Below are 20,546 nucleotides of genomic sequence, written 5' to 3'. Positions count from 1 at the left end.
TTCCTTCCAGGCTCACTGAGGTGATTCTTTTCATCTTGAAGCACATGACCTCAGCAGTAGATGAACAAACTATCCTTTGTTGAAACTGTTTGTCCTTTTTCTTAATATGAATTTGCTGAATTTTCTGCTACTTACAATATATAATCTGTGTGTTCGTTACCTTATTAATAGGAAGGTACAAATGTCCCTGAAGTAGCGCTGCCTGAAGTTGTAGTACCAGGAAGAGATAAAAAAGATGGTAACACTTGCAATGTTGGATAGAAGCCATCTACTTTTAATGCTTCCAGTGCCGGACGTTCTGCAATGACCAGAGAACAACTTGCTATTGCTTTATTATCTTTTCCGTTTTCGTTTAAATCTATTTCCTTTTTGTTTCAAAAATTAATGTTGTAGTTGTTGTTTCAATTATTAACAATGGCAAAAACTGCCTTATTCCTCTGAGATAGAACTTGACTTATCATTTCGGTTTTCTGTTTGTGTTTGACGACCTTAATGTACCTAATGGAATTGATTATTTGACCGCTCATGTTGAACCAGGTACTAAGTTGGAATTTTTCATGAGTTTTGCTTCCACTTTGTCTCACGAGACGGATAACTCTCTCATGTGACTTTCTCTTTTTGGGAAAACCTTTGAAAGCTTGATGTTCACATTGTTTGCTTTCTCTTTTTTTTTTTCTTTGTTTGCTTTCTTTAGGATTCTAGATTATAGTACAACTCTATTATAACAACAATTTTTGTTTCACTTAGACTCATATAAATCATTTCCTGTTAGTTTTCCTTCTCTGTAGTTTGACAACATAAAAGTGTGCACTTGCAAGAACAATTACGGACTTATGACTCTAATTACTCACACTTCTTAAAAACACTAATGGTTGTGACTTTTATTACATACAGTCTATTTGTTTGTAGATAGCCTGCACTTTACGTATCAGCGAGTGTTGCTATAAACCGCAGACCTTTGTAGATTGAGACTCTAAGCTTCTCAAGGATTAGTCTGTTCAGTAAGATATATGAATCTTACATTTATTCAAGTTAACTTGCATTAGTACTTTTTACATTTTTACCTAAACGCCATCAATTTGCGTTATTAAAACCATAAAGAAAATCAGCAAGATTACCTGGCCGACATTTAAAGAGAAAAATATTATAACAAAATCGTCGTAAATACTTGGTCTAAACTATGGTTTTCTGAGTATTAATCAATTTTATTTGACATTGTCAAAGTCCAAAGAAATATTAAAATGTGTTCTACTTATTATCAAAATTAAAACAGAACAAATATTAACAATAAGATGAAATACTTATATTTTCACACATTTTAGTGGTTAAACAAGTATATGATTTAAAAAACAATTAAAGAAATAATAAAATGAAAATCATCAGTGAAAATAAAATATTTTTAAAGAAAAAATAAATTGAATATATATAATTATATATATTATTTTGATTATTTGTAAAGTTTTTTTATTTTCTATTTCAAAATACCAAATAAATGCAATCCCTAAATAAACACTTTCTATTTACTATTTTTGTTTTTAGAAAATAAAATAGAATCAGACCACGCAAAAATCACAACAAGTACAATTGTCTTACAAACAAATAGGAGTTAGCAAAGTTTCAAAAAAAAAAAACAAATAGGAGTTCAAATAATTATAATTCACCCCAAATGAACTCACGTAAGTAAAAACTAACCAATAAATACTTTTTTTTGGTAAATGTTAAATAAATACTTCTAAAGTAAATACCAAAACTAACCAGTAAATACTTCTAAAGTAAACATCAAAACTAACCACCATTTCATCCCCATAAAATCTGAATACTTACTTCTAATTAGGATATCAACAAATATCAACAGTATCAACATATATCAAACATTTGGTTACAAAATTAACATACACCCCGCCATAATGGATTAAGAATTCACTTGCTGGATTTGGGATCCACAAAGTATTTAACCAATACAGCCACAATGAAGCTCCTAACAAATTGCCACATCTTTGAAATGGACAAAATATGCAAGAATTGTTACTATTTTAAGAGGATTAAACAATTTATTATCTTTTTCAAATAAGATAATCACAAAAACAAAAACATGCATTTACATTATTCTTTTTCAAACATCAACTTCACATTAAGTTTAAATTTCAACTAAATTTATTTTGTCACGACTATCATCTATTTATTCAACTTTAACTGAATCAATCAGTTACAACCACTTACGCTCTTCCTATTTGACCTAACCAACTTCAAAAGATAATAACACTATGGTAGCTAATCACTATCAAATGGATGGAAAAGTATATCATTATCTTTCAAAATATTTTCATTTTCATATTTTTTTGAAAATATTTTCATTACTAAAACCATAAAATAAATTGTAAATTTATTACAGAATAAAATATATGAACCCGGCGCGTAGCGCCGGAATACCACTAGTTTGTAATATTTCATAGCATAGTGGAACGGCTAACAGTTGGTATTTTACAATTAAGGATTTAAAAACCAATATTACATCATTCATATTAAAAAAATTATAAAAAGTTGGCAAGACATACCGGAAGATGTATTAATATGTTTCAGTTTTAATGTGTTTAAAATAATTTTAAACACACCTAATACATAAATTATTATATTTTAAATTTTTGCTTGTTATATAATAATATTTATATAAGATATTAATTTTACAATATAATATTAAAACACACAAGTTATTACTATGTCAAATTAACATTTTTACTTTATTCGACAATTTAAGATGAAATAAAAATTATACACATATAATAAATTTATCATAAATTGTTTTATTTAATTTTTAAATATGAAACGAAAAAATCTAGAGAAATTTCCTAGGATAGTTTTTTTTAAGTTTTCGTCACAAAAATAACATTCAATTAAGAAAATGACCAAAATAAGTTTTATGAAACGGTAAAAATGTATTTTTACTTCAGGGTTAACTAATATAGACTTATGGTTTAAAGTTAAGAGGTGAGGTTTTGGGGTTAGGATTTCAAATTTTAAAACTAAAAAAATAAAAAAATTTCAAATTTCAAAATAAAAAGAGACTATTTTGTTAAGTACCATTTTTGTGCCGAAAATCTATATATAATAGTGATTATATTTTTCTTAAAATCCAGAACTTAACTTTAAAATATTAGTTAAATAAATATATATGGAACTATGTAAAACCTAAAACACATAAATTATAAATGTAATTGTGTTTTGTATAAAGTAAAAAATTTGAACAAAAATAATTATATGAATTTAAATCGCGGCTGAAAATCTATTATTTTCTTATGGACAAAAAAAAAATCTACAATTTTCTTATAACGCAACAAAATTTTATATGGCCCAAATAATTAAACTATCGTAAAGGAGAGTTTGAGTCAGCCACAAATCAAAGAATTATTTTCTCTCTCCTGTGACGGGTTGCTTTCTTCATCTCTCCCATCACGCGCTCTGAAGAAATTTCACAGATTCCGTCATGTCTTCCGGCGGAAACTCTACTCTCTCCACCGCCGCGGCGGTTGACAAGCTGTTCTTCTGTTACCAGTGCAATCGCACAGTCACCATCTCAATCTCCTCCGCCGACGATCCTTTCTGCCCCCGTTGCTCGGGTGGGTTTCTAGAAGAATACGAAGAACCAAACCCTAATCCATCCCCAAATCTCAACCCTATCGGTTTCCTCCCGATGGCTGATCCTTTCTCCTCCTTGCTCCCGCTCTTATTCGGCTCCTCCTCCGCTCCTCCTTCCTCGAACCCGAGCCTCTTCGGTCCACGCTCTACCGAGAATCAGCATCAGCCTCAAGGTGGAGGAGCGTTTGATCCGGTGTCGTTTCTCCAGAACCATCTCCAGCATCTGCAATCCAGCGGCACTCACGTCCAGTTCGTGATCGAGGATCATCCCTCGGATCCGTTTAACCGGATACCTGGAAACATGGGGGACTACTTCTTTGGCCCTGGCCTTGAGCAGCTGATTCAGCAGCTCGCGGAGAATGACCCTAACCGACACGGAACTCCTCCTGCTTCGAAATCCGCGATCGACGCGCTTCTGACTGTTAAGGTGACGTTGGATATGTTGAACTCTGAGATGAACCAGTGCGCCGTTTGTATGGATGAGTTCGAGGATGGCCGCGATGTGAAGCAGATGCCTTGCAAGCATGTGTTTCATCAGGATTGCTTGATGCCGTGGCTTGAGTTGCATAACTCTTGTCCGGTTTGTCGGTATGAGTTGCCTACTGATGATCCTGATTATGAGAGCAGGGGGCAAACGCAAGGTCAAGGAGGTCAGATGATGAGTGGGGGTGGGCAGGGATCGGTTGAGGGTCAGCAGACCGCAAGGAGGTTTAGTATACAGCTGCCTTTGCGGTTCAGGAGTCAGGATGGCTCTGGTTCTGGAAGTGGTGCTGGTGGTGGAAGTGGGTCTAATCTTGAGACCAGACAGGAAGATTTGGATTGAGGTTTGTACCGTCTTCTCTGTCTTGCTCCTTACTAAGGACCCTTTTGTTTGATTTTTGTGCGACTAGTCTACTTACTGTTTATTATTTGAGAACCTCAGAGGTAATAATAGGTTGTGTGGCATTGTGGCTGCAAGAACATTGTCAATGTGTGGCTTTCTACGGTGAAGTCATACTAGGCCCATTGCGTCAATGCCATAATTTTTTTACTTGAAATTGAATTGTGGGTTAGGCATCTGCTTTGCAGTAGTGATAGATAAGGAGCTCAAATGTGGCTGCTTGATTAAAAAGCACCATAGGCTTAAACTAGTTCCTCGCGGGTCCTCTCTGTTAGCAGTATATTATCCTTGCTTATTAGATATCTTCGGCTCCGAGTAATGCGCTAACCTTGGATATTTATGTAATAATAATATAAATAAACGTTTCTGAGTCCTTCCTGATTTTGTGAGTCTGGCATGTGATATTTAAGCAAGTTGGTGATTAGCACGCTCTGTGCGTATGGAAAAATGGTGCTTTATAATTGTAAAGTTAAATTTTCCATGTGGATAGAGGAGAGTTTTTAGGGGTATCTTCCGATATTCCTCAGACTCTCACTGTGACTTCTTTAACATGATGATGGGAAACTAGTTCTCTGGTTAATGTAGTAAGTTGTCTTTCTTTCGATGGTTAGATGTTGGAGAGTAAGCAATTGTAGCTCGTGGTGGTTACAAGGAATGCAAATGAGTATCATGAACTGCATATCTAGTTAGACAAGAGTCCAAGGTTAGCATAAATAATAGACTCAAGAGTCATTCAGACATTAGTTGGAAAAATTTGTCTCAAGGCTTGTGCGGATGATTCTTTGGAAAAATAACAAATTGGTGTAGCCGATTATGCGAGAGGTTATAATCGATAGAGTTGTTATTTGAGTTTGGGATTCCGACTGATCCATCAGTGTAATTGCTAATACTTATCGTATTTCAAGATTGGACCCTTATGGTCGAAGGTCGAGTTTTGAAACCACTTTTTCGGTGGCATGTTGGATAATGAAACCATTTGTCCTAAAACTTACTGCTTTCATGTTTGGTTGCAGTAAGGACAAGAGTCATTGCTTGGAAACTGAATTGGAAGAAGGATGTGCACAAGTTCTCACACAAAAAAGGCAGTTTCATTAGGGAAAAGAAAGTGACATTGAGGGTTTACCATATCTTGTACATTTAACCACGAAAAAATATTTTATTGTCTTATTATTTTGGGATTATACAACGGATGTGAGTCCTTCAAAAAAATCGCAGTATTTCATCAAAAGTGGTATTTGTTTATTTTCTGGTAGAAATAGTTCCATGGATATTGGGTCTCTGAACTGAAACTTGACCTCTATACACAACTTTGGTTCAGATACGCATTCTAAAGAAAAGACATAAAATTGCACAAAAAAAGGCATGTAAAATAGGGATACAAAGACTTTAAAATATAAAGTGGCAGACAAAGCTGAATGATAAAGTATCTAAATGGTATCAAATCAAATTGTTAAACAAGCAGCCGTTGTTATGGAGTTATGGAGTTATTGTCCAGTTTCTGTCTGAGGCCATGTACTCTTGTTTTTAGAAGTAGAATTTAGGTGGTGTAAAGGGCGGTTGACCTTGTGTCAATTCATCTCATGTGGTTGCAAGAGTACAATGGAGTTTGATTAGGTAACGTAGGATCCATAGACATGTTTTTAGGTGATACTAGATCATTCCATTGTCTTGCGGTTGAATCTCGAGTGAGGTTTAATCTTATTGTAAAACTCTTTGGTTAATGATAATATGATGTTGAGCAAAAAGAAAAACAGCCGTTGTGGTGTATATATATGTTCAAGGAATGTTGTTGAGATGCAGTTAAAAGTTAAAAGACAGTTTTTATATTCCGATAAGAATCCCCGTTAAGAACCCTTCATTCAACGGTTGCTCTTGCTTTATTCGTAATTTTAAGAATTATAAGAGGGACCTGTTGACGAAAATAAATTATAAAAGGGATCACAATCGCATTTTTTACCAAGCGACGCGTTTTAACTTTTTAATCAAATAAAACCAAAACGCGAAAGTGCGATTTGCGTTTGAAGCGGTGGGAGATCGATCTTTCCCTATTTCATCTCCTCCTCTTAACCAACCCTAACGAAGTCGGAGAGTCACCGGTAGATCTATCCTGAAATCGCCACTAAAATCGACGGAGAAAGAGGAATACATAGATAGAGAGAGAGAGAGAGAGAGAGAGAAGAAGGGAGTAATGGATTTGGATCAATGGATTTCGAAGGTTAAAGACGGTCAGCATCTCTCCGAGGAAGAGCTTCAGCTTCTCTGCGAATACGTACGCCATCTTCTTCTTCCTTACTTACCTAATTCGATTAATCTGTATATTGGTTGGAGGTGGCTTCGAACTCTGGTCTCCTCCCTCTGTATTGCGTCTTTTTGGTTCCTTTGATTTAGGGTTTTTCTCTCAATAAGTTGTTATTAGTATACAAAGATTTAATACTTTGGATTCAGAATATAATTTATGTTATCATTCCTCAGCCGTTTGGTTATAGAGTAGCCTTGTTTGCTGATATGGTTTATGTTTGTTACAGGTGAAAGAAATTTTGATCGAGGAGTCAAACGTGCAGCCTGTCAACAGTCCGGTCACCGTATGTGGTGATATCCATGGCCAGTTTCATGATCTCATGAAGCTTTTTCAGACCGGGGGTCATGTTCCCGACACCAATTACATATTTATGGTACGGACTTTTATTTTGTTTCCGGGTGTCTCTGGTAAACGGTAATTGACACATTTGATATGAATGCAATCATGATCTGCTCTGGGGAATATTCGCAGGGGGACTTTGTGGATAGAGGTTACAACAGCCTTGAAGTCTTCACTATTCTTTTGCTTCTTAAAGCTAGGTAAAAGTGTTTCTTAAATGTTCACCAGATATCCCTTTATCTTGCCTTTAAAATGCTCTTGTTCGTGCTTTTCATTGTGCTTAAGACTAAGTCCTTGTTTATAATAAGCCATTGATCTTGTAAATTATTAGTCTTTCTTTGGAAGAGTCTGGCCCAATAAAACTGCAATTAGAATTGGTTCAAATGAGAAGTGATTGTTTCTCAAGCATCTCATGTTCTTCTGTTGTTGGATTATACATAGAGACCAAGTGATTAGTTTACGTGAGACATCCATTGTTACATTTTGAAGTATTTATTTTCCATTTGGGGGCATTAAATTGTTATTTTTTCTTTTGTATTGTAATGTGTAGACATCCAGCCAATATTACACTTCTGCGTGGAAATCATGAAAGTAGACAGCTAACGCAGGTATGCATTATTCTCTTCTACAATATCTATTATTGTTTTCTTCACGCACTTTTTTAGAATGTGTGGTCTCCTTCGCGCTCTTAATGTATCTTCTTTCTTACATTGTTGTATCTCTTAGTTGATGCATGCGCGCTGTTTAGGAATTAAGTTTTAGTGATATTTTTTTTTTGTTTCAGTGCACTCCTTGCAAACCTTTATTAAGTTGTCTTTTGTGCCGCTGGGAGGCACGTTTAGTATAGTATTAAGATTATCATCACAATGTATGTTTTTCAGGTATATGGTTTCTATGATGAGTGCCAAAGGAAGTATGGCAACGCTAATGCTTGGCGATATTGCACAGATGTTTTTGACTATCTTACCCTATCAGCTATTATAGATGGCACAGTAAGTAATTTCTTGAGCAACCTGGGATTGTCGATGACAACGCATATATACTTGCTGTATGGCCTGTATCCCATACGAAAATTTCATTTCCTTTGTCTAGGTTCTATGTGTTCATGGTGGCCTTTCCCCGGATGTCCGGACAATTGATCAGGTTAAACTCTGCTTCTTTTTTTTTTGCTTTTGGGTTTCACCCGTCAAGTATGTCTGTGGTTCAGCATGTTATTAAAGTCATCCACTCACTTTAGATCTTATGTGGTCGTTAGATAAGACTGGTAGATCGAAATTGTGAAATTCCCCATGAAGGGCCCTTTTGTGATCTTATGTGGAGCGATCCTGAAGATATTGAAACATGGGCTGTTAGTCCACGCGGAGCTGGCTGGCTTTTCGGATCGAGGGTTACTACTGAGGTATGATTTCTTTCTTCAATAGTCGCATCAATACTGTGACTGATGCACCGATTTCACGAGTCTGATATTTGGGTTTCGGCTTCGTGTGCAGTTCAATCACATCAACAAACTTAATCTAGTGTGCCGTGCTCACCAGTTGGTACAAGAAGGTCTTAAGTACATGTTCCAAGATAAAGGCCTTGTAACTGTGAGTGTCCTGCTTCTTATGATGTGACCCTTTTTAATGCTGGATAATGGGGAATTTTACTATTCTTAAATAATGTGTTTTTTCTTCTTCTTCTTTGGTGTGAAGGTATGGTCTGCACCTAATTACTGCTACCGCTGTGGCAATGTCGCTTCTATATTGAGTTTCGATGAAAACATGGTGAGCCATCTCTTCAAGTCTTTCTTACTGAATATAGTCTCTAGCCTTCTCTCGCATGCATAGTTTCAATGCCACCTTTTCTCTCAACAAGAGTGATATAATCACTCACGTTCTTTTTGATATTCTGCTCTCTATCAGATTAAGTACACACTTCTTGATTTGTATCTGCTTTTTGAAGTGAAAGCTTTAAGGAGAATGTAGATTATGTAGGCCGTGTGTGTTAGAATTTCTGACTAACAGCATATCCGTCATAGTTGTCCATATGGTTTAGTGATGAAATCCTTGGGGATGCTTGTTATTACCAGGAAAGGGATGTGAAGTACTTCAACGAGACAGAAGAGAACAATCAAATGAGAGGGCCAAGGACTGGAGTTCCGTATTTCCTGTGATGAAAACGACGATTTTAGCTGGACGTGATGATGATGATGAAGCCATTGCTACCATTGGCAATAGGGTCAGGTCTCAAAAGGGTATTATGTAGATATAATATTTATCTACTGTTGGGTTTCACATACTGTATTTCCATTATTTTGTCCCTCTAGGTAACATTTTCCTTGTGAAATTCAACAAGTCAAGACTTGATAGTTTTAAGTCTACTCGTGATTCTCTTGTTTTTGTTTTCCCCGATTGTTTCTTCTGTATTGTTTACTTACACAGTTACACTGTTTCCTCCTTTGCTTATTTGCTGTTGTTATTGTTGTGAGGATGACATCAATTCTAAAAATAATTAAGAATCGTTACAAACTCGCAATATCTGAAATTCAAATATCTATTTTAGTCATTCGGATTTGTGTAAACTTAGTGTTTCATGATTTCATCTAAATTTGGTAGCTAGGGGTAGGTCCGGAACTTTTATCCAAGATCCGGATTCAATCAGGAATCCGATCCGAAAATCTGGAGGGACTGAATCCAGATCCGAATAGTAAAATGTTGGATCCGTCAAATCTGGATTCGGATATCTTGATTTTTTTAGTCTGGATATCCAGATCCGTAAGTTTTATTAATAACTATTTCAAAAATAGTAATATCTATATATAAAAATTAATTTTATTTAATATATTTTTATTTTTATAATAGTATATATATATTTCATGTAAATTTTGTAATATTATACATAGAAATAATTAAAAACATTATATATTTTTTTATTTTTAAATTATTGTTAATATTATTTTATATTTATTTTAAGGATCCAAATTCGTATCCGGATATCCGCCGGATATATATTACAATTTTTAGAAGGATATCCGACACCCGTATATCCGAGAACCCCGGATCCGAATAAGGATAGTAAAATTATGGATCCTCCGGATAAGGATCTGGATCCAGATACCTTAAAATTGCTCGGATATCTGATCCGTCTCAGGCCTAGCTAGGGATGGGTACACCGGAAATTCAGGATTTTTAAAATACTTGTTCCACAAACTGATTTATATTCGAAAAATGTTTCCAGTTAAATCCTCTTCCCAAAAACAAAAAATTTCAATTTAAACTCGTTGGCTTTGTGTATGTTCTTGTGTAGCCTAATGTGAAATATAATATTTTGTGCCAAGAAAAGTTAACAAATCCAATCAAATTCCACAGTAACTAGTACTAGGAGTTTTGCCCGCACACGGGCATAGTTATTTAATAAATATTTATTAATAAATATATTATTAGTTTAAAGAACAAAAAAAATAAATAAAACATTAAATTTATACTATTTTATGAATCTTTCAATTTCTTAATTTCTTAATTTTTATTGATTTAAAAAAAATTATTTTTGGATAACAATACTAATATCTTGTAAATATGTTGTTATCTTGAACAAATTTTTATTATATTAATTTATAAACAATGATATAATTAAATAAACAAATATATAATTGTTAATTTAAAATGATGTTATTAAACCAAATTCAAGGAATTAGCATAACCTACAAAATCTCAAAATAAATCAAAAGCACAAGAATTTTAAACCAAACTCAACTTTACATATTATATTAATCAAAGTAAATAAAAATATTGATATATGTATAATTATATTGTCAAATACTTCCTATATTAATTGAATAAACACTCAAGCAGACCAAATATGTTGACAAACAAAACATTAATATGTAATGTATATTTGAGGAAATTTTAATTTAAACAAAGTTATAATTCTTTAAAAATCTTGAAAAATTAAAAGTAAATAAAGTAAATTTTAAATTTTCATAAATATAAGGTACTTGTTGTAAAAAATATATTTTGAAATATTCTTTTTTTGAAAGTTATTCTTACAACTGGATGATAACAATAAATATTTAGTAAAAATAAAAACAAAGAAATATTAAATTTTTAACTTAAATAACAAATACAAGTTATTCTTGCAACTGAATGATAAGAATGAAAATGAATATCACGAAAATCACGTTAACAAAAAAATATAAATCAAATTTATTATTATTGTTTATATACTTGTTTTTAGTATTTTAATACTAAAAGAAATTTAATAATTTTTAAAAATATGCCATGACATATTATGTTTACAAAAAATATAAATCAATTTTTGTTATTTTGTATAAAACTATTTATAACATTTTAGTATAATGATAAATCTAATTATGATATGTGTATATATAATACTAATTATAAAAATAAATAAATAAATAAGAAATACAGATGTAGATAAACACAAAATAAATACATGGAATTAGCTTCTTTTTTGCAAAAACGTTTTCCATTTATTTTTGGAGATATTTTATAATATTAGTTTGTAATCAGTTAAATAATGAATTATATAATTTATTTATTAGATATTAAAACTTTAATTAGTCAAATTAAAATTAAAATTGTTTAATGACTAAATCTAAAATCATGAAGAACATGACAAATATGTAAATTCACTTCTCAAATAATAGTATAGATAACAGCTTCCGCATTTGTAATGAAAATATGATAATAAATATCAAACTGTGTTGTGAAACTTAGGGGAATAGTTTATGTATTCTTATTAATCATAAACTTAAGGTGCCCTTTATATATAGGGAATTACAAGATAGATAAACCGTCATAGAATAATGGAAAGACTACAAATAGGAAAGTGTACAAATCATAAGTATAAAGGGAAAATGAAACTCGGCCAAGAGAAAAAGAAACCAGCCGGCCGACTCTCTCTCTCTCTCTACGCCGAATCTCTCTCTCTCTAATGGATGTGCCGGTTATGGACGGGCCGGTTATGGACATCCACAATATGGTTTATAACACTCCCCCTTGGATGACATAACCATAGAGAGATTGTAATACGCTTTGGATGTTGCCTCATTAAAGCCTTACCAGGAAAACCCAATGAGACAAAACCATGGTGAAGGAAAAAGAGTACAACACGTATTACTCCCCCTGTTCTGTACCTCACTGAAGGTCTTTCAGTCTACGCATCCCAATCTCATGCGTGTGCTTCCTGAACGTTGAAGTTGGAAGCGACTTGGTGAATAGATCAGTTGAGTTGTCACTTGAACGCACTTATACCACTTGGACCTCACCGGCTTTCTGCAACTCGTGCGTGAAAAAGAACTTAGGCAGGATGTGTTTCGTCCTGTCTCCTTTGATGTAATCGTCCTTAAGCTGAGCTATGCATGCGGCATTGTCCTCGTACATGATGGTCGGTGCGTCTTTCCCTTCGGACATCCCACAATCAACTCGAATGTGTTGGGTCATGGACCGCAACCAGACACACTCGCGGCTGGCCTCATGAAGGCCAATATCTCCGAATGGTTGGATGATGTGGCCGCGATAGTTTGCTTCATGGAACGCCATGATATGGTTGTACCACCGTGTGTAAAGACATAGTCTGTCTGTGATCGAGCATTGTGTGGATCCGAGAGATAATCTGCATCAGCAAAGCCAACTAATCCTTCTTTGTGTTGGTTAGTATAAAATAAACCCAAGTCTTTCGTTCCTTGTAGGTAACGAAGAATATGTTTAATCCCGTTCCAGTGCCTTTGGGTCGGACATGAGCTAAACCTAGACAGTAGGTTCACGGAAAAACATATGTCTGGCCTAGTGTGGCTGGCCAGATGCATTAAAGCTCCTATGGCACTGAGATATGGCACTTCGGGACCAAGGACTTCTTCATCGTCCTTCTTAGGGCCGAATGGATCTGTGTCCAGACCAAGAGACCTCACGACCATGGGGCTAGACAATGGGTGAGACTCGGCCATATTAAAACTTTTGAGTACTTTTTCTGTATATGCCATTTGATGCACAAGGATTCCATATCTAATGTACTCAATCTGTAATCCCAAACAAAACTTTGTTTTTCCTAAATCTTTCATCTCGAATTCTCTCTTAAGATATTCAACTGTTTGGGAGATTTCTCCAGAGGTTCCTAGGATATTCAGGTCATCAACATACACTGCTATGATCACAAAGCCCTGACCGAATTTCTTTATGAATATACATGGGCTGATCGGATCATTCTTATAGTCCTCTTCCACAAGGTACTCTCTCAGTCTATTGTACCACATTCGACCTGATTGTTTCAATCCATAAAGTGATTTGTTCAACTTTATACAATGTTGTTCTCGAGAATTCAATTTGTTTTTCAATTCAATACCCTCTCATACTTTCATATATATCTCATTATCCAGTGGACCATATAAGTATGCAGTTACTACATCCATTAACCAAAAATCTAATTTCTCTCTTATAGCCAGACTTATTAGGAATCTAATAGTAGTAGCATCCACCACAGGGGAGTATGTCTCCTCATAGTCTATTCCTGGTCTCTGTGAGAATCCTTGTGCAACAAGCCGTGCTTTATATCTCACGATTTCACCATGTTCGTTTCTTTTCCTCACAAAGACCCATTTGTATCCAACTGGTTTGATATCATAGGGTGTCCGGATTATTGGACCAAAGACATCACTTTTCTTACAAGAATTTAACTCCACGTTTATAGCTTCTTTCCATTTAATTCAGTCTGATCGTTGAGTGCACTCTTCATGATCCTCGTTTATATCCATAATTTCAAGTGCTACATTGCATGCAAATATATCATCAATGTTGACATTCTTTCTGTTCCACTGTATTCCAGACAAGACATAATTGATTGAGATCTTATTATTATCATGACTTTCAGTACCTTGAAGCTCGGCATCCCAAGCATCATTATTAGGCACCTTAGGTTCGGCCATGTCTGGGGCCTTAGGTTCGGCCGCGGCCATGTCTAGGGTTTCTTTAGCCTCAGATTCATTCTCAGCACCTTTCTTTGTTTTCCGAGGGTTCTTATCTTTGGAACCTATTTGTCTGCCACGTTTCAAACGTGTTCTAGGCTCTGTAGCAACTTGATTGTGTCCTTCTTGGACATCAATACGAATTGGTGCATTCGCAACTGGTATATATGACTTTGTTACTCTCTTCGGGTCAGCAAAAGAGTCTGGCAATTGATTAGCTAGCTTTTGTAAATGTATTATCTTTTGGACTTCTAAATCACATTCTTGAGTCCGAGGATCTTGCCAGGATAAAGATGTTTGATTCCATGTAATTTCTTTTACCAGCTTATTGTTATCTCCCCCTAATGTTGGATGGTCGGATTCATCAAAATGACAATCCGCGTACCTGGCCTTAAACAAGTCACTGATAGTTGGCTCAAGGTACTTAATTATTGTGGGGGAGTCATATCCAACATATATCCCCATCCTTCTTTGAGGATCCATCTTAGTTCTCTGTGGTGGTGCAATTGGTACATAAACGGCACATCCAAATGTCTTAAGATGGGATACGTGTGGCTCGTGACCCGTAAGAAATTGTGATGGAGAATATCTATGTTCACTAAATGGCCTGATGCGAATCAGTTCGGCCGCATGTAGAACGGCATGTCCTCAAGCCGAGACCGTGAGTTTTGATCTCATAAGTAATGGTCTAGCAATTAGTTGTATGCGTTTGATAAAGGATTCAACCAAACTGTTTTGTGTATGTACATGTGCCACAGAATGTTCTACACTTACCCCCATGGACATACAATAATCATTAAACGCTTGAGACGTGAATTCAACAGCATTATCAAGACGTATTGTCTTTAAAGGAAAATCTGGAAAGTGAGCTCTTAAACGAATTATCTGAGCAAGTAACCTCGCAAACGCCAAGTTGCGGGTTGATAATAGACATACATGCGACCATCTCGTGGACGCATCAATGAGAACCATAAAATATCTAAACGTCCCACAAGGTGGGTGTATTGGTCCACATATGTCTCCTTGTATTCTTTCCTGAAAGTTTATTGTTTCCTTAGTCACTTTAACTGGCCTAACAATCAGTTTCCCTTGTGAACATGCTACACACGTGGGATTCTTAGGGATAACTTTTCTTTCTTTCAATGTGTGCCCATTTGTATTCAATATCAATTTTCGCATCATGTTCGAACCGGGATGGCCAAGCCGGTCGTGCCAAAGAGTGAAATTTTTGGTGAACACTTTGTTTACCGTGGCATTAGCCTCTATCATACTGACCTTGACATAGTAAAGACCAGTAGAGAGTGCAGGTATAGTCTCTAAGACTTTCTTATGGCCTTGGGCGATTTCAATGATCTGAAGGAACTCTTTGTTTCCTTCCCCCTTAGTCTCAATATGAAAACCATTCATTCGGATATCTTTAAAACTCAATAGGCTTCTCTTTGAGCTGGGTGAATATAATGCATCAGATATCTCTAGATGCGTACCCTTAGGCAACAATATATTAGTCTGGCCGTAGCCTTCTATTAGACTGGCCATACCTGCTATGGTACTTATGTTGGCGTTCTTAAGTGTTAGATTAGTGAAGTATCTTTTGTCTCTTAAGATCGTGTGGCTTGACCCACTGTCCACCACGAATATATCCATGTTATCTTTCATTCTTCAAAACAAGGATCATAGGATGGTATTTTAGAGATTTCATATCAAAAATCATTCATTCATTAAGTTTTAATAAAAACAAGTTCAAAGAAATAACAAAACAAAGAAACATAAAAGCAAAAGGAACACAAAAGTTTGATGCCGAAATCAACTTGATTCTTTTAGACAATCTGAAGTTTCATAATCCATAAGATCATCTCGTTCATGATTAAAATCATCTTCACCATCTTGATATGTCATGTGGGCTTCAGGATTCTTCCCTTTCAAACTCTCTTGGTAGAGGTCAATGAGATGTTTGGGAGTCCTACATGTCTTAGCCCAATGGTTACTCATTCCACACCAATGGCACACTGATTTGGTTGAGTTTTGTGGTTTAAAAGAGGTATCACGGCCTCGGCCATGACCATGGTCAAATGAGTTGTAGTGGCCACGACCACGACCAAAAGAATTTCGGCCACGACCATGTCCTTGCCATTTTCCACGGCCACGGCCGTGTTGGGTATTGTTCTGGACGTGGTTAGATTCTTTCTTTGCCTCTGTGGCCGCATGTGCTTCAGGTAGTGAGGTTGATCCACAAGGTCTTAATTCACTGTTTCTCATCAACAATTCATTGTTCTGCTCAGCGAACAATAGACATGAGATCAGATTAGCATATGTCGTGAAGCCCTTTTCACGGTATTGTTGTTGTAAAAACACATTACTTGTGTGGAAGGTGGGAAAGGTCTTTTCTAGCATATCCTTATCCGTTATATCCTCACCACACAGTTTCAATTTAGAAACTATCTTAAATAGGGCTGAGTTATACTCATCCACAGACTTGTAATCCTGGATTCTGAGATTCCTCCAATCATAGCCTTTGGTAATATCACCGTTCTTTGGTGATCATATCTTTCTTTCAATTCTGTCCAAAGGTCTAAGGGATTCTCAATTGTCAAATACTGATCTTTGAGACTCTCAGTTAGATGATGGCAAATAATCAAGATAGCTCTGTATCTATCTTTTTCACTAGCATTATTGTCCTCGGTGATACATTCACCGAGTCCCTTAGATTTCAGGATGATCTTAGCATCAAGTGCCCATTGTAAGTAATTATCTCCCGAGAGATTTAGGGCAACAAAATCCAAGTTGTTGATTTTCGACATCTGAAATCATATATTTTATACTTTAGATCTTTAAATGTGTAATGTGTTCATGCGGATATGATGCAATCAATTCATACGGTAATGATGCAAACAATTCACACGACCAAACAAGCTATGTTCAAGCAATTATTATATGTTTATTCGGTTATATGGTTATGATGCAAGCCAAGCATACGAATTCTAAGTGTTCATACGAATTCTAAGTGTTCATAAGAATGAAATCATGTAATCAAACAATCAAGCAAGCATCATGGGGTTCATACTAACAACCTATCGGATCATACAAAGGTTATATTTTATCCAAGTGATTTAATTAGGGTTTTAACATAAACATGCCGGTCGGATTTTGATCAAGTCGAGAACGTATGAAAATAATTAATCTAGCATGCGATTTCAATTTCAAAATATTCAATCGGGTTTATCAATTAATCTATTTCAATTTCAAGTACACGATTTCAATCAAACAATCAAGCTAGCATACGATTTCAATATTCAAAACATTTAATCAGGTTTATCAATTTAATCAATCAATCAATTTCGAATCTTTAGTTAGGGTTTGAATAAAATCGGACATGTCTTAGCGTTAGGTTTTTTCTTGATTTCATGCATAATATGCAATATGCATATATGCGGCTAGGGTTTAAGGTATTAGGGTTTCGATTTTAACATTAGATCATTAGGGTTTCACTTATATCATTAGGGTTTTGATTAGATTGTTAGGGTTTCGATTCAGATCATTAAGGTTTCGATTTAGTTACCTTAACCTCCGATTGGGTTGAATGGACCACGAACAAGAGGAGGTCGCGAACTGAACTTGCTGAGATCGGGTCGCGAACGAGCTGAGATCGGGTCGCGAACGGGCTGAGATCGTCTGTTGAATAGAGCTGAGATCGTCAACACCTTAAGAACGGGATGAAGGTTCACGATCAGGATTAAGGTTTACAATCGGGATGATGGTTCACGTCGGGATGGGTTATCGCCGAGAGCTAGGGTTTGAGTCGGGACTTTTTAGCTTAGGGTTTTAGAGAATCATGCTGATAACGTATTGTGAAACTTAGGGAAATAGTTTCCGTATTCTTATTAATCATAAACGTAAGGTGCCCTTTATATATAGGGAATTACAAGATAGATAAACCGTCCTAGAATAATGGAAAGACTACAAATAGGAAAGAGTACAAATAATAAGTATAAAGGGAAAAAGAAATTCGGCCAAGAGAAAAGGAAACCAGCCGGCCGACTCTCTATTTCTCTTTGCCGACTCTCTCTCTCTCTCTAATGGATGTGCCTGTTATGGACGGGCCGGTTATGGACTTCCACATGGTTTATAACAAACTCGTCATTTTTAATAAGTCAAGGCTTCCTGTTCGGTCATTCTTTTTTGGTAATAAAATCGGTTGATCACTTGATCAGCCATCCTATCCCTCTTCCATAACACACAACACGAGAGAAAAAAAAATGGGCTCATCACCGTCTCCTTCACCAAACCTCTCCACCGTTCTCGAACTAGCCCGTCCTTTCCTCCGAGGAGAGCTAGAGAACATCGACCCCAACGTCCCCTCCCTAATCGCCGTCCTCAAAAGCGTCGGCGCAGGCGAGTGCTGGCACAAACACGGAAGCTTCCTAGACCACTTGATCGACATCTACAAGATCCTCAAGCTCTGGAAAGCCCCCGAACCCGTCTGCCTCTGCGGCCTCTTCCACTCCGCTTACTCCAACTCCTACGTCAACCTAGCCATCTTCCACCCCTCCACCGGCCGTGACGTCGTCCGCGGACACGTCGGCGAGGACGCCGAGGCCCTGATCCATCTCTTCTGCGTCGTCCCGAGACAAACTCTGATCCACGACGACCTCCTGTTCAAGTACTCGGACCAAGAGCTCGTGGAGCATCTCGATCGCTCCGAGGCTTCGTTGAGGAAGGCCAAGGAGGAAGGAGGGTTCGATGGAGAGGAGGAGTGGAGGAAGAAGGTGAACGAGCTGGTGCCTGAGGACGGCGTCGTTGTGAAGCATATCAAGACAGGGGAAGAGATTGTTGTTTCGAGGAGGGTGGTTGGTGTTTTCTTGTTGATGACGATGGCGGATTTTAGTGATCAGCTTTTCGGGTTTCAGGATGAGTTGTTTTGTAATGATGATGGGAGGTTGGAGTTTAGAGGGAATAATGTGGCGGCGTTGTGGCCTGGGAGTGGGAAGCCTGGGCTGTGGATGAACTCTAACTCGAGGATGGGTGCGGTTTATAGTTTGATTGTGAGGGAAGAAGAGATTCTGATGGAGCAGAGGAAGAGGGATTGTGGTGGTTCTGGGTTTGTGGTGAGGAAGGAGAGAGATGAAGATATTGAGCTCGTGGTGCCACCCGTTTTCAGCTTCTGCACCAAGGTATTGTGTTTCATCACTTCGTGTCACCAAGTTCTAGGGATCGTATACTTCTTTAGATTTGTAGATTTCATGAAATTGATGCTTGATAAAGAACTTGATCATCTAAGAAAGGTAGACTCAGGAGTTATCAGTTGCTATCAAGAATTAAACCGAGCTTAATAGTTTCTTCATAGCCACACACGATACCTGTATCTTGTTAGCTAATTGGTATCATTTCTAGATCGTCATTGTGTTGAACTTCTTTATATATATAGTTAGCTAAATTTGGTTCTGTTTCATGTCATAGTTATCGTGTTGCTATGTTTTGGATTATATCTTCTTTAATTTAGTAGCTTTTATGGAAGCTGATACTTCATAGAGAAACTGATCATCAAAGAAAGAAAGATGAATAGGACATGCTATCAAGAATTGAACAGAGTTTTTAAAAGTTTCTTGTAAACATATATATATATATACAAATTATACATTTATATAGTTAGCTACCTAGTTTCATGTGTAGATCATTTATGTTTTAGGAGTATTTGGGTTACATACTTATATCATCAAGAAAAGATAAGAGTCGAGAGTTTTTCAGTTGTTAGCAAGGACTTAGTTGAGCTTTAGAGTTTATTGGTAAGCTACACTATGTAATGAAACAGGTACTGGATGCAAAGGAGCAGATAGAAGCAAGGGACATGTACTGGGAAGCTGTGAGCAGCGACGCGAGCAAAGAAGGGTACTTGGAGAGAGCAGAGGAGAGGTTGTTGGGGTGTATTGAGAAGAACCCATTTGTGGGAGAGCCACATGTGTTGTTGAGCCAAGTGTATCTGGGAAAGAAGAGATTCGCAGAGGCAGAGAGAGAAGCAGAGAGAGGGCTGCTTCTGCTGTTGCAGTGGGGAAGTCCATGGGACAAGAGGATGTCATGGGAAGGTTGGATTGCTTGGGTCAGAGTTCTTCTCATGAAGTCACAGGATCAATCTTGGCCAGATGCTTCTTGGGGAATCTTGAACTTGGGTCTTGTGCGCTAAAGATTATTGCTTATATTACCAAAATAAAGGTTTGATAAATGAATCGATGCATGTAGATCATCATCAAAGTCTTGTTGGCTTATGATATATGTAATTCAGAATTACAACACCCAAACAGATAATGGTGTCATTGTACCATAAGAATAATATTATTTATAACATTATTTACTGTGTCAAACCCCTTACAGTAGGAAGATTGACGTAAAAATATGAGTATTCACGCAGTTATGCTTGATACGTAGTCCCTATCAAGGCGGTTATG

At 36.4% G+C, this 20,546-nt stretch overlaps 3 protein-coding genes across 3 annotated transcripts; all 3 read left to right on the top strand.

Moving 5' to 3' along the window:
- The first annotated feature begins 3,354 nt into the window (after positions 1 to 3,354).
- LOC106397041 (E3 ubiquitin-protein ligase RING1-like) lies at positions 3,355 to 5,755 on the top strand. The gene is made up of 2 exons (XM_013837581.3): positions 3,355 to 4,457; positions 5,527 to 5,755. Exon 1 carries the CDS (start codon positions 3,482 to 3,484, stop codon positions 4,454 to 4,456), a length of 975 nt encoding a protein of 324 aa, XP_013693035.2. The 5' UTR covers positions 3,355 to 3,481; the 3' UTR covers position 4,457; positions 5,527 to 5,755.
- A 725-nt stretch (positions 5,756 to 6,480) lies between these two features.
- Positions 6,481 to 9,650, top strand: LOC106402313 (phytochrome-associated serine/threonine-protein phosphatase 3). The gene is made up of 10 exons (XM_013843022.2): positions 6,481 to 6,782; positions 7,039 to 7,185; positions 7,284 to 7,351; positions 7,702 to 7,759; positions 8,033 to 8,143; positions 8,244 to 8,294; positions 8,407 to 8,550; positions 8,642 to 8,737; positions 8,843 to 8,914; positions 9,220 to 9,650. The coding sequence occupies exons 1-10, from the start codon at positions 6,702 to 6,704 to the stop codon at positions 9,301 to 9,303; spliced, it is 912 nt and encodes a 303-aa protein (XP_013698476.1). The 5' UTR covers positions 6,481 to 6,701; the 3' UTR covers positions 9,304 to 9,650.
- Positions 9,651 to 18,264: 8,614 nt separating this feature from the next.
- On the top strand, positions 18,265 to 20,462 carry LOC106402082. The gene is made up of 2 exons (XM_013842730.3): positions 18,265 to 19,277; positions 19,916 to 20,462. Exons 1-2 carry the CDS (start codon positions 18,363 to 18,365, stop codon positions 20,282 to 20,284), a joined length of 1,284 nt encoding a protein of 427 aa, XP_013698184.2. The 5' UTR covers positions 18,265 to 18,362; the 3' UTR covers positions 20,285 to 20,462.
- The last annotated feature ends 84 nt before the right edge of the window (positions 20,463 to 20,546 follow it).

Source organism: Brassica napus, chromosome C1, assembly GCF_020379485.1.
Source record: "Brassica napus cultivar Da-Ae chromosome C1, Da-Ae, whole genome shotgun sequence".
In the NCBI taxonomy this organism is placed as follows: Eukaryota; Viridiplantae; Streptophyta; class Magnoliopsida; order Brassicales; family Brassicaceae; genus Brassica; species Brassica napus.
Note: the sequence above shows the minus strand (reverse complement) of the source record. Positions and strands in the feature narration are given on the sequence as shown.